Source organism: Pipistrellus hanaki (genome assembly GCF_964339955.1).
Source record: "Pipistrellus hanaki genome assembly, chromosome: 13".
In the NCBI taxonomy this organism is placed as follows: domain Eukaryota; kingdom Metazoa; phylum Chordata; class Mammalia; order Chiroptera; family Vespertilionidae; genus Pipistrellus; species Pipistrellus hanaki.
This window is the reverse complement of record NC_140515.1, coordinates 33,974,773-33,989,988: the sequence shown is the minus strand read 5'-3', so window position 1 is coordinate 33,989,988 and position 15,216 is coordinate 33,974,773. Positions and strand designations below refer to the sequence as shown.

Here is a 15,216-nt window from a genome sequence, read left to right as displayed (position 1 = left end):
GTATGTTGTTCTTATGCACTTAGGCTAACACACCTTTTAAATGCCAGAGTAACCCTCTTTTGAGATCCCCAAAGTGTAACCATCCTCAAGGGAGCACATAATTTTGTTAACTATCCTATAACCCAATCATAGGGATTCAACCCCTTGCCCCCCGTTTTGCTTTATCCCACCTTTATGTAGTCTTTCTTAAATTCCCACCTTGATTCCTAATGTGTAAACAGAACCACGAAGCCCTAGTCCCTAGGAAAATTTAAAGTTGTGTTTCCTGACGTGTCCTTGGTTCACACTCATAAAAATTCTCTACTGGGCCCTAGCTGGTTTGGTTTAGTTGACAGAGCACTGGCCTGCGGACTGAATGGTCCTGGTTTGATTTCAGCCAAGGGCACATGCCGGGTTTGCAGGCTTGATCCCCAGTAGGGGGCATTCAGGAGGCAGACGATTAATGATTCCTACTCATCACTGATGTGTCCCCCCCCCCTCCCTCGCCCGCCCGCTCTCTCTCTCCCTCCCTCCTCTCTCTCTCTCTCTCTCTCTCTCTCTCTCTCTCTCTCTCTCTCTCTCTCTCTCTTTCTCGTTGAGGGCTTGATCCCCAGTAGAGGATGTGCAGGAGATGGCAGATCAATGATTCTCATCATGATGTTTCTATCCCTATCTCTCTCTCTGAAACCAATAAAAATATAAAAAAATAAGACAAAACATAAATAAATTACCATGACTGTGTTCCATTAAAACTTTATTTAGGCCAGATTTGGCCCATAGACTGTAGCCTGTCCAGTCTATACTCGGCTATAAAGTTATTAGGAGACATAAACAGTAGTGCAAGCATGTCAAACTCAGCCCATGAGGCATGTGGCCCACCAGCCGTGAGTCTGACATGCTTGTTGTAGTAGGTACTAAACCTGACAAGTTCATAGGAAGCCTACATGGCGGGACTTAAAAAACTGAGACCAGCCGAAACCGGTTTGGCTCAGTGGATGGAGCGTCAGTCTGCAGACCGAAAGGTCCCAAGTTCGATTCTGGCCAAGGGTATGTACATTGGTTGTAGGCACATCCCTGGTATGGGGTGTGCGGGAGGAAGCTAGTCGATGTCTCTCTCTCATCGATGTTTCTAGCTCTCTATCTCTCTCCTTTCCCTTCCTCTTTGAAAAACAAACAGCCAAAACCGGTTTGGCTCAGTGGATAGAGCGTCGGCCTGCGGACTGAAAGGTCCCAGGTTCGATTCCGGTCAAGGGCATGTAACTTGGTTGCGGGCACATCCCCAGTTGGGGGTGTGCAAGAGGCAGCTGATCAATGTTTCTAACTCTGTATCCCTCTCTCTTCCTCTCTGTAAAAAAATAAAAATATATATTTAAAAAAACAAACAAAAACAAACAAACAAAAAAACTGAAACCAAAAATAAGCACATAGGATAGTCTGAATGTAAAAATTCCTAACTGAAAGTGGGTCATGGTGGGTAGTCATGTCCTAGGCCTGTAGCTTTCTTGACAAAGACCAATCTTTACCTTAAGTGAGACTATCTTTTTGCATCTAAGATAATATACCTTTGAAATGTCAGAGTAATCTTTTTTAGACCTTTCAAGGCACAACTGCCTGGCACTAAAGCACAATACAGGACCCCCTTATTATCTTTTTATAAAAACATTTTTTTAAATTGATTTCAGAGAGGAAGGGAGAGGGAAGGAGAGAGAGATGGAAACATCAATGATGAGATAATCATTGATCTACTGCCTCCTGCACACTTCCTACTGGGGATCAGGCCTGCAACCTGGGCATGTGCCCTTGACCAGAATTGAACCCTGAACCCTTCAATCCACAGTCCGATGCTCTAGCCACTGCAAAAGTGGCCACTGCTCTCGTTATCTTGTTTCCAATAACCATCTCTATGTGCTATACAAGTTAATTAACTACCTTGTACCTACCAATGTAAAAATATATGTTTCTCTCTTATTTCCCCATTTTGCTTTCTCCTGACCCCTTAATATACTATCAATGATTTCATGTAACCCTCTGTAAGTCTCCCCCTTTTATTCTAATGTATAAAACAAGCAGCAAAATTGTCATTCTCTGGAACATTTTTTCAATCTGTTGAAATTTTGCTTCCCAATAATTCTTCTCAGATTGGCTCACATAAACTCATAAGAATTCTCTGCAGGTTTGGACGTTTTTGTCAAAAGTGTTCCATTTATCTGTACTTAGCACAATTACTGACATAACAAGGCTCATTAAATTATTTTTCAGCTCAACTAAGTCAGTATCCATACTAAAAATGATAAAAACAGATGGAACTAAGTTCCTTCATTGGGGGATACAACAATGACCAAGAGACAAGAAGCCTTTCCATTGAAGTAGGACAGACCCTATGCAATACCTTTCAAGTTGCTTTCTTATATGAATAACTGCTATTAGCTTCTCTTTCTGGGGGTAGGGGGATAGAGTGAGTGTGCTACTTTCGTGAACACACAATAAAATAACTACTGAATATTTAACCCCAAATGTAATACCTAGTTTTCAGTGTTGTTGTTGTTCTTGACTATTTGAATCTCCACCTGCTGACTCCTGTCATTGTCTCAAAGGCTAATCCACTCACTTATGATTCAGGAACCCTTAAGCTGCCTACTGTAGTTCCAAAACATCTTCTGATTTCTCTTTCCTGTAGTGTACAAAGATGAAGATAAAGGAGGAATCAGAGGGACAGGGGGAAAGCAGTAACTGTTAGAATCAAAGTGAGAGAACTGAATTCCCAAATTATTCCAATTACACATGGAGGACAAAATCTATGCTGTTGTATCCTAAATGTACACTAGCTCCTGAGCATGTTTACATAGTCCTGTAGTCTTACATAATAATAGTTCATTTAGTATCAATTCTTGTTTTTGGTATAAGGGAAGATTAGACTAGGACCACAATTTAACTCCATCAGAACAACAGCTATTGTTTACTGAAACACATCTTTCTTTTTTGTTAATCCTCACTTAAAGACATTTTCCCCATTGACTTTTTTTCTTAGAGAGTGAAAGGATGGGAGGGAGGTAGAAAGGGAGGCGAGAGAGAGAGAAACATTAATATGAGAGAGATATATTAATTGGTTGCCTCCTGCACTTGTCCAACCAGGGCTAGGGATTGAACCTGCAACCTAGGTACTTGCCCCTTACTGGGAATTAAACCTGGGACCATTCAGTGTGTGGGTTGAACCACTGAGCATACCAATCAGGGCCATGAAACACTTCTTTCAATTTAATCTTCCCAACAACCCCAATCTAGCAGTGAATATCACACATAAGGAAAATAAAGTTCAATGGTGAAATATTTTGCTTATCTTTATCCCGGTGGTAATAAATGGAGCCAAAATTCAAACTTGAAGACCATGTTCCAACACAAAAAAATGCTGGAAATATACACTATTTATAAATTGAGTCAGCAATAGGAAGTCACTTAACAAATACCTAGTAATTATATTTAGAATGGCCACTGAAGTAAAAACATTTCTAAAAAAACCTACTTAGGAAGGAAAATGCATTTCAATACCCCTCAGGGGATATTAAGTAGGATAAGACAACTATATCTTTTCTATTCAAATAAATGGCTTAACTGGAAAGTAAACTTCTTTTACCATTAATTTTGGCAGAGAAAATATCCAATACCTGTACAAGAAAGAAAGAAGTGTTATGTTTTATTTAAATTGTTAATGTTGCTTTAGACCTCTGATAAGCTCAGTTAAAACACATTATTACTTTATAATAATTGTCATTTAGAACAAATCTTTTTAGTCCTGGCTCATTACTGAGATCATGAGGTATTAAATATCTTAAGGTGTCTGAGTATTTATAAAAGGTGCTTTCAAGGCCTCTGTCCCTGTGTAAGTAAAAACAGCATCCAAAATTCAAACAACAAGAAACAACCACCAGCATCCTAAAAAACATCCACTGGACAGGCTAGTGAAACTAAGGCAGCCTTAAGGGATAGAAGGTGTATATATATATATTGATTTCAGAGAGGGAGGGAGAGAGAAACATCAAATAATGAGAGTGAATCATTGATAGGATGCCTCCTTCACACCCCCTACTGGGCCATGAGCCCTGACCAGGAATTGAACCATGACCTCCTGGTTCATAGGTCAATGCTCAATCACTGAGCCACTGCAGTATGTTGGAATAATAACTTGTAAGTTCTTTGCTAAATTGAACACATTTACTTCCGGCTTCCAAAGATCTTTAAGAATTCTAGAGTTGGATAAAATTCTAGAGAAGCTCAGAATTTGGTCTAAACTCCTATCTACTATTGTATATTCCAGATTAAAAAGAAATTCTTGGAGCTAAACAAGAAATGGATATAAAACAAGACTTGGATCTTTTACCTCTAACCTTCCTAGATCAACCAATCAAGCAGTTGAGGTAAGATACAACATTAACAGAAACACAATTATCAAAGAACAACTCTGAAGTTATGAAACAATCATAGGGAAGGCTTAAAACTAACTAGATAGTTACTGAGCTTAGAATTCTCAAGAAGTAAAAGGTAATGAAAAAGATTCTCTAAAAAAGAAAAGAAAAAAAAAAGAATAAAGTAAAATGGTTATACATTGCTAACCATTTGTTCCTAGAGAGAGCCATTATTTTCACTCTTGGTCCCATTCCTTTTCCCCTCTGCAGGGAAGAAGCGGTACCTGTATTTTGATATTATAGGAATTTGGGGCAAGGACCTGAGTAAGCTATCCCATTCTTATTCACTGGCATTCTAAAGGCCTGGGGAGGAAAAAGAAAAGGGGGGAGTGTAAAAAGCAGCCTGTTGGTTATTTTACATTTGAGCCTATTTCTAGTACATTTCTAGGAATGTATGCTTATATGAAGAACAGCAAGGTTAAGTGTATCTCCTTATGAGTCTGGCCACCTTCACCCTAACACCACTCTTCCCCAGTCTGTTTAGAGGTTAAACAAGCTGGAATTTGCAGAGGAGACCCTTCAGTTAGGAAGGCAATGGAACAAATTTTATAGCTAAACACCTAAGTGATAACTTGACCTGTAGCTACCTGAGGGATATTTACTTTCTTCAATTTAAAGGATTAGGAAAAGGGTCAGGATCCAGAAGGCAGGATTTGCCCCAGGTCCTTCTTTCTGCTGTCTAGAAGAGAAACATGCAGGGTAAGGCTAAGAACACTGCAAACTTAAGATTACAGAGAGTAGGACTGCTCCTCCCAGTAGGAAAAATAAATTCTAGATCCCCAGGCCAAAAAAGGTAATGGGGCATTATTTTAGCCCTAACTCTTATCTACCTGGCTCTTTAAAAGTCTTTGTGTATGTCCAGAAGGAGCTGAAGAAGCATGTTTTCTGCTAGAGAAACTGAAGGCTGCTTCTACACAACCAGCACTAGGGGGCACCGGAACAAAGTAAACGGAGCATGACCTGTGAGACTGCCAAAAGAGGTTCAACTCTGGAAATTAGGGGGAATAGAGGAAGTACTCTGAAGTGAAACCCAGTGCACCTCCATTCTTGATATAGTCTTCTCATATATTCATTTTATAAAATAGTGTTCACTGTTTAGGTTGTAAACAGAGTAGAGTGGTATGGTAAAATTAATTATGGTATAGCTATACGAAGGACTAATGCATACAGAAAAAAAAAATCTATCGACATTTCTTTTAATAACTGGAGGAAATCCCATGTTAACTAAGAGGAAACATAAAATTGTAAATTTTATGATGATTTCAATAAGACTGAAAAATCTGTAAGAAAAAAAACTAAAAGAAAACATACCAAAATATTAACAGTGGTTACCCTCAGGTGGTAAAATTAAGATAATTTATTTTATTTTAACAATGAACATGTACTCAAGTAAGAAAGCCCAACTTTATGAAAAGCACTTTACCTTACATTTTATACCAAAAACTAACACATATAATTTATTAATTAAAGATGCAAATGACCTCTTCAAAGATTTAGCAGTAAAGAAGTTTCTATAAATGTACTAATGAGTAGAGAAAAACATAGTGGTCAGCTGGCTAGCTCCTTCACTAGCTAAATGGCTCATTCCATATTATTAACATAACTAGAAACCCGGTGCATGAAATTCGTGCACTCGTGGCTGGGGCGTGCGTCCCTCAGCCTGGCCTGCGCCCTCTCGCAACCCCCGACTGACCGCGGGGAGTGGGCCTAACCCGTCAGTTGGACAGCCTTAGCACTGCCACAGCATGAGCCCTGCTTCTGGCTGAGCGGCATTCCCCCTGTAGCAGCTCCCCCTGGTGGTCAGTGCGCATCATAGCGACTGCTCATTCTACCGCTTGGTCGATTTGCATATTACCCTTTTATTATATAGGATACTTCAAGCATGTCAAATTCATGGGCCCCAGGCTGCATGAAGCACACAATGAATATTTTTTCAGCTTAGCCAATATAACAATATGTAAGAAACATTCTAATAAAAATTTTTGTAACTTCATTTTTACAATATCCTGTTATTATTAATAACGAACTACAATGTTCGCTAATGACTGATGACTATAATTGTGTTGCATTTGTTTCCCTTATGCACCTTAAGCAAAGATGCACTATTTCTCTCCACTAATACTAGCAGTGAATATTTTAGTAGCCGATTGCCCCATCATTAGTCTTGGACTGACGACTTGTTTGGTGTGCACAACAGGACATATTTCACTTTCGGAGAACAAGAAAAATAGGTTTATTTGCATTAATTTATTGGTTTGTGCAGTTATTCAGTGTCTGATAAGTTAATGTTCAAGAAAAAATATTAATTTTTATTAAAATGTTCTCTTATTTTATGTTAATGATTACTCATTTACTTCAGCCTTTTGTACTCAGCATGTCTCTATCGAAATAAACCTATGTTTCTATGAAAATCGAAGCTTTTGTTTTTTTGGGGCCCACATAAACTTAAACCTTGTTTATTTGGCCCATGTTAACCTTTGAGTTTGACATGCTTGAAATACTTATTCAACAACAGAAATATTAATTAATGGAGTAAGATTTTTCAAGTTGTCTATAAATGATCAACATTACGCATTAAATATTTAGATCCCGAGAGCCTACTGAATTACTTTTAAATTTTAGAAAACAGGGGGGAAATGTTTTAGGTGCATCATTACCAAAGTCCTCCATATATTTTAACTTCAAACCTGTATTACAAAATAAGCCATTTAAAACCATGATAACTTCTCATTCAAATGCTTTTATAGACACAGAATGATGAAAAAGAAAAAAAAAAGGCTATATGACATAATTTTTTAATACCCGATTAACAGACATTTGTATTTAGTGAGGAGTCAACCAACCCGATTAACAGACATTTGTATTTAGTGAGGAGTCAACCAACAATTATTTTAGAAAATAATTTGTTAAAAAGCCACAATAAAATTCTCTAGAACAAGTTGTATTAAAAGCTTAATAATACAAGAATTTAAAGAATGTTAACAGAAAAACAACTAGATTGAGATTCAAAAAAATTGTAATTTTAGGCAAGCCCAATTTTCTAAGTAATCAGATTCCTTATCTATAAAATAAGACTATGGTAATATCTACTTTAAAGATAAAGATTTAATTAATTTAGAGCATTTATATTAAAATGATTTACAAAATGACCTCCGAACCAGGAGCTAACAGTTTGATTCCCAGTCAGGGCATATGCCCAGGTTGCTGGCTTGATCCCCAGTAGGGGGCATGCAGAAGGTTGGATGGTTCTGGATGGGCATGGATGGTTCTCTCTCATCATTGATGTTTCTATTTCTCTCTCCCTCTCTCTTCCTCTGAAATCAATAAAAATATATATTAAAAAATAGTAAAACATGCCGAAACCGGTTTGGCTCAGTGGTAGAGTGTCGGTCTGCGGACTGAAGGGTCCCAAGTTTGATTCCGGTCAAGGGCATGTGCATTGGTTGCGGGCACATCCCCAGTAGGAGGTGTGTAGGAGGCAGCTGATTGATGTTTCTCTCTCATCGATGTTTCTAACTCTCTATCTCTCTCCCTTCCTCTCTGTAAAAAATCAATAAAATATATATTTTTAAAAATAGTAAAACATCACCCAAACTAAAGTCTCTTTCTGTCTTAATTTATCATCCCTTTGCTCTCTTCCACCTATCCCCATTCCCCTTTTCCTTTGGCTATCACTATGCTGTTGTCTGTGTCTCTCTAATATATTTAAGTGACTTGCCTCAAGAATATTTGCATAGTAAGTTAATCCTCGGCTAGAACTATAGTTGTTAATATCTTATCAATTGGGATGTTAGTAATATAAATTATATGTGTACAAAGCTTATTAAATTTTCAAAGATATCCTATATAGAAAGCTTGAAAATTCCTAATCTAGTAAAATATGAGTCATTAAAATAATTGTTTTAAGAGAATCTTAGCAATGGAAGATTAATTTTTTTAAGTTTCCATGTATCTTGAAGATTCATGCTTTTTAAGATTATCACTTAGAAAACCACCTTATAGACACAACTGAACATAATAATTACTAAATATATTTTGAATGAAAAATTACCAACAACTTCAAAGTGGGAGGAAATAACTTGAGAGATACCTATGTAAGAATTTCATTTATAATATAAATGAATAAAAAATATAAATAGAAATCAACTGAATAATGAAAACACCTAAAAGATGCTATAGCACCCTAGCTGGTTTTGCTCAATGGATAAGAGCGTCAGCCTGTGGACTAAAGGGTCCTGGGGTTTGATTCCGGTTAAGGGCACGCACCTCGGTTGCAGGCTCCCGGCCCTGGTGGTATTATGTGGGAGGCAACTGATCAATGTGTCTCTTTTACATCGGTGTTTCTGTCTCTCCCTCTCCCTTCCACACTGTCTAAAAATCAATGGGAAAATACCCTCAAGTAAGGATTATTAAAATAAAAAATAAAAAAAAGATGCTATATCATTCTTTCTAGCATAAAAGAAATCAGTGCTGGCCACAAAATCTGCATTGCCCTCCTTGCAATGACAATCAGAAAATCTGTGCCTCAGATAACCAAAATTACCTCAGTGGAAAAACAAGAATACAAAACTAACGAGAATAAATTAGAAAAAAAGTTAATTGTAACATATAATAAACTCTTGTTATTAAAATTTAATATATTTATATATTTTTATGTAATTACATTGAATATATAATTACATATATTCAATCTCTGTTAATTTTACCATTTTAAAGAACATTTTTAAAAACATGAGGATGTAATGCAATTTTCAAATGATTTTGGTTACTACAAAAGGTTAATTTCAGTTTTGGCGTATCAAGACTAAATTGTCAATAAAATAAAATAAAAACAACCAGGAAGATAACCAATATATCGCTCTTCTAATTAAGAACAAAAACCCAATTACTTTCCAAAGGCAGCAAATTCCTCAAATTTTTAATCAGAAGAATAAAAAAAGAAATCTTTCTCTGAGAAAAGAATGCTCTATATCAAGTTATTCATTCTGTATAGTAATGTATTATTGAACTACTTTATTGGCTTAGCAGCTTCTGTTTTAAGGTGAGGCTATGTGAACATCCTATTTTTAAAATATATATATATTTTACTGATTTTTTACAGAGAGGAAGAGAAAGGGATAGTTAGAAACATCAATGAGAAAGAAACATCGATCAGCTGCCTCCTGCACACTCTCCACTGGGGATGTGCCTGCAACCAGGGTACATGCCCTTGACCGGAAGTGAACCCGGGACCTTTCAATCTGCAAGCCGACGCTCTATCCACTGAGCCAAACCGTTTTCGGCAACATCCTAATATTTTTGATTCTTTTTTAAATAAAATATATTTTATTGACTCTTTATAGAGAGGAAGGGAAACAGATAAGTCATAAACATTGACCAGTTGCCTCCTGCACAACTTCCATTGGGGATGTGCCCGCAACCAAGGTATATGCCCTTGACCGGAATTGAACCTGGGATCCTTCAGCCTGCAGACAGATGCTCCACCCGCTAAGCCAAACCGGTTAGGACTATTTGATTCTTTATCAAGTGTTTAAACTCTTATGTTCAAGCTGCTCTCATTTCAAAAGTGATATAGACTTTTTAAATCAAACTCTCATTTTTTATTTTTTAATGAACCACTGAAGTAGTATAATTTTAGGGTGAAAACCTATATGAAAGCCAGTCATGGTTATAGATCTTACTGGAACACCTGTTTTCTTCCTTTTAATCAATGACAAATTTAAGACAAACTGTTTTCCTTGTGTTTCTCCATTCATGGAGCTGGGGTGAATTTATTTCTAATTTACCCTTGAGCTGGGAGCAACTCTTTAGGATCCCAAATTTTCAGGGAGGTGTGTTACCTATAAGACATTACACCTTGGGAGGGCCTTACAATTTGTCTAAATTAGAAAAGATCCTTAAGGTTAAGTAGGCTTCAGTTGCTTTGCCGACTCTCTTGAATCCTAGTTTCATTTAATATCTGGTTTGTATTTCCCTTTTTGTTTTACATGGTCAGTCAAAAATTAGAAGCTAAAAAAAATTATCCAACAATTTGAGTTGTTTTTAACAAGAGTGTTACTTAATTTGAGTCCCAAGGTTCCATGATGCCAGCCAGATCTGAAAGCTGCATACTATTATCTCCCAATATTACTCTATTTTTTTAATGGTTATTTTCTATAAAAATTTTAACTTTTGTACAAATAAAGTTTTTATCTATTGCTTGAAGACTGGTTATTTCCAAAGAGATAAAATATACTTACTCATAGGATAAAGCAAAAATTGATAACAAGAAAATTATTTTATATTTTGTCAAGATGATAATTTACTATAATTTATAACAATAATGTATTAAATATAAATGAATGGAGATTATTTTATTTTAGTAATAACCCTTCTGCCTACAGAAACTCTTACTTACTTTAGAAGGAGAACCATCAGTAATTTTCACCAACTGCCAAAGAATCGAGTAATGGGAACACTGCAATGCCTGTACAACTATCTGTATCAAATAAAAAAATTCAAACAAATGAGATATAATTTACAATTGTACAGTTTATATATTACAATAATTTTCATAGCTTATAGTCCAAAAGTTTTACAAAATTAAGGAGCATCTATAAAATAATATTTGGTAAAAAAAAAAAAAAAAAAGAAAGAAAGAAAGAAAGAAATATACATCATCTTAGAGGCATAATTGTATAAAAATTTAAAATGATAACCATTTGGGAAAAAAGACACTATTACCAAATGTTCACTGTCTGAACTCTGTTCTTAAAACAGATATTTATTCAGTTTCTAAGCCTATTGCTAGACACAGGGGCTTAAAAATAAACATATTCTCTCATCTCAGAGAAGAATCAACTGAAAAAGACAAATTAGTAACAATTATAATAATTTAATAATTGGTCTGATAAAAGAATACACACATAGGGAAATGTGTTGAGGGGAGAGAAGAGGAACTCACATATTAGCCAGGAATAGGAAGTGATAATGGTTAGGAAAAACATTCTAGAGAAGAAAAAAAATCACTAAATCTTTAAAGAAAGATACAAGTTTTAATCTGGTAATAAAAGGAAACATAAGTGAAGAAACAGAAATTTCAAAGGAAGCTTCTTTGATAAACTGTGAAAAGTTTCATAGAGTATAAGTGTAAGCATAAACTAAGACTAGATTAGCCCTGGCCGAGTAGCTCAGTTGGTTAAAAGTGTTGTCCAGATATGCCATGGTTGCAGATTCCATCTCCAGTCAGAGGTCTACAAGAAGCAACCAGTGAATGCATAAATAAGTGGAACAACAAATCATGTCTGTGTCTCCATCTCTCTCCCCCATCTTCCCCCTCAACTCTTTCTCTAAAAATATAAATAAATAAAAGAAAGCAAGAAAGAAGTCTAAATCAGTAGAAACCAAATCACAGAGGACCTTATTGGAGGGTAACAATCTGGCTAATGCTTATCTTAGAGTAATTAATAGTACCCCTTTTCACTTTTAAACTGATAAGAACAGATACTACACTTGATCTTAGCCAAAAGGCCGAGAAGCGATCCCTTTTCACTTTTAAAAGAACACTTATTTGGACAATGATATGGTCATCTTACCATGACAAAGAAATCTGGATGTGATCCTAAAAATGCTTACCTTAACATAAAAGTTTTGAGAACATTACAGCAAATGTTTCCTATTTTATTCTGCTTAAACCCGAAGATATATCTATCAGTAACATTTAATCGCTATGGCAAGAATTCTCAAAGAAGGTGGCTATATTAAAGAATTATCATCTACTTTCTATGAAAGGCTTTTGATAATCCTGTGTGATTGGAAAAATCTTTAGCTTTCTAAAATGAGATAGAAGGAAGATTAATAAACACCCACCTGTTCTGGCATAGCTCCATGTTCAATTCCAGTCTTCAATAATCTGTAGCAATTACCAAACAGATCCCATTTTGTGAGATCATGAGCGCTAAAATAAACAAAATTTATTAATTTTATTCTAGTATGAATTTTAAATAAAATGACTTAAAGTAAAATAACTTCATTTTCTTGTAGAGTTGAAAAAGAATCATAAAGGAAATATTCAAGTGCTCTTACTTAAGAAAGAAAAAAGAGGGAACTGAGAGGGGGAAATAAAGAGGTAGAGAGAGCTCAAGATGATATTAGGAATTCATTAAAAGAAATCAGTAATAACAAAACTTTACACATTCTAAAATAAAACAAAACTATCTATAATAATAAAAGCTTAATATGCTAATTAGACCGGATGCCCTTCTGGACGAAGCCGCAGCGGGCATGGGCCGAGGCAGAGCCTGGTGGCTGCTGTGATAGGTGGGCAGGGACAGAGGCAGAGACCTGCAGCCACCTTGGTGGGCGGAGGCCAAAGCAGCCACTGGGGGAAGGCGGGGGAAGAGGGGGGCTGAGGTCTTTGCACCAATTTCATGCATCAGACCTCTAGTACCATAATAAAAAACAAACAACCTTCACACGTTTAAGTGAAGATTACTTCAACATGGTCAACCTAAGCTCATATTCCATAGTTCTTTCTCTCCTAGCATATTTAAAAATAAAAAATACATTTAAACAAATTCTGAGATCACACAGAATTAAGCAAATGTATTTCAAAAAAGATTTGCTAAAACCAGGGGAAAGAAAATATGACAAAGCCCAATAACTTTAGTGTAGTTATTTGCATGGGCTGAGGAGTTTTGAATTAGATAATGCTGACATTTTAAATTGTCATGAGCTCTACTACTAAAAATAGTAGATAATGGGCTGTCAACTTTTATTTTCATACATCTAAATATTTTAAAAATTAAGTTTGTGTCTCCATGAAATATCGAACAATGTATTGTATATAAAGAAAAAGCTTAGATTTTGGACAATGCTTTAAAATCTGAAGTATTTACTGATGTAGGCCTACATCTAAAAATTCTTTTGACAACGAAGTTCTCTATTTTCCTTTCTTTAGAGAAGCTAAGCGTGTCTTACAATAAGGGACATGCAAATTATAATTTGAAAATGACACTTATTTCCTTGAACAAGCCTTTTGCCCTTCTTCAAATTCAACTGTTCTGTCTACATAAAACAAACAAGAACAATTCAGAAATAAAAGCTCACAGAAATAACTTTCATGGCTTTCCCCAAAACATTTTTTAGTAAGACTTTAAAAAACTATCCATTGAAATACTTCAGAAATGCTAGTTTACAGAATAAACTCATCAAATTTGTTAAAAATACAATTAACTTAAACCTTTACAGCGTGCATTTATTATAAGGTATGATAAATCTTACTCCTTAAATAACCATCCTATATAATGAAAGCATAATATGCAAATTGACCAAACGGCCAAACAGCGGAATGACAACGACCATCTGGGACCACACTATGACACCCACGGGCACCAGGCCAGCCAAGGCAGATGTGATGTGATTGGTCAGGGCCCGGTCATCACCCCATGATCGCCCTGCAGAGGGAGGCCCAGGCCACCAATCAGCAGCTGCAGCAGATGGGCAGGGCCTCCCTTTGTGAGGGGGGCCTGGGTCTCGGGGGTCGGCAGCCAGGGGAAGGAAGGCCTACTCTTGCACAAATTTCTGTACCAGTCCTCTAGTATTAAAATAAAACCCCATAATTTACCTGAAGAAAATTAGAATAATAAAGAAAAACTTTACAACAGCTTGATATTTCTTTAAAATTTCCCACTGTTATATGGATGTTAAACATTACAAATATGATCAGTCTGGTTTATGTTGACTAATCTGCTTTTCACTGAATCTACTTCCAATGAAATCACATACTTGTGAAAAGAGGTTAACCGCTTTAATGTAGAAAGCACGTTGTAAATATCATCATCATCAGCTTCTTCTCCCTATAAATAAAAAGTAGACATTACCTTATTACCACACCTTTATATATCCTCAAATTCACCTGAAAGTTTACTAATACTTACTGCTTAAATAAAAATTGTAATTATTATATAAAAAATACATATTCACTGTTGGTAAATAACAAAACACAAATAAAACAAAATAAAAAAAATGAAAGATACCCCTAATCCCAACAGTGAGAGATAAATCACAATACATCATAAAATATGATTAAATTTTTTTTAAATTTAAAATTAAAAGTAGGGGGATATAGTTTACTTGGATTAAGAAGATCATCAGCTTGGATATCAGAGCATAGAAAGCTGTGAGGTTTCAAGATTGCCTTATTCAGATTGGAGGGAAAAGATAGGATTTGATAATTACAGAAATAATTACAAAAACAACCAGTTGGAGAAGCTTCCTGCTATCTTGGGCATGCCACTAGTAATCAGCCATCCCTCATAAGCACATAATTTTAATTTTCTACGCATTAGCATATCATAAAGTAATATTAAAATGCAAATTAGATTCCAGGAATAGAAAATTAAAAAAAAAAAAAAAAAGATTTAAGAAAAGTCATTCCTTGTCCTGCTGGCATGACTCAGTAGTTGAATGTTGACCAATGAACCAGGAGGTCATGATTCTATGCCTGATCAGGGCACATGCCTGGGCTGTGGGCTTGATCCCCAGTAGGGGGTGTGCAAGAGGCAGCTGATAAATAATTATCTCTCATTAATGATGTTTTTATCTCTCTCCCCCTGCCTCTCTGATAGCAATAAAAATAGTCTTTAAAATGTATGAAGAGAGCATTAAAGAAAGAAAAGGAAAAAAAAAAAAAAGACCAGGACTTAAGGTTTTTCTCAAAAAACAAACAAACAAACAATACACACACACACACACACACACACACACACATATATATCTATATATCTATAGCTATCTA

The 15,216-nt window shown here is 35.8% G+C and overlaps 1 protein-coding gene across 1 annotated transcript in view; it reads right to left on the bottom strand.

Moving 5' to 3' along the window:
* STAG1 (STAG1 cohesin complex component) overlaps positions 1–15,216 on the bottom strand; it is a 240,384-nt gene that overhangs the window by 30,308 nt on the left and 194,860 nt on the right. The window contains exons 20-22 of the mRNA XM_084901751.1: positions 14,205–14,275; positions 12,288–12,375; positions 10,837–10,917 (exon numbers count right to left, since the gene is read on the bottom strand). Coding sequence (XP_084757877.1) covers positions 10,837–10,917; positions 12,288–12,375; positions 14,205–14,275 — 240 coding nt within the window. The remainder of the gene's footprint in view (positions 1–10,836; positions 10,918–12,287; positions 12,376–14,204; positions 14,276–15,216) is intronic.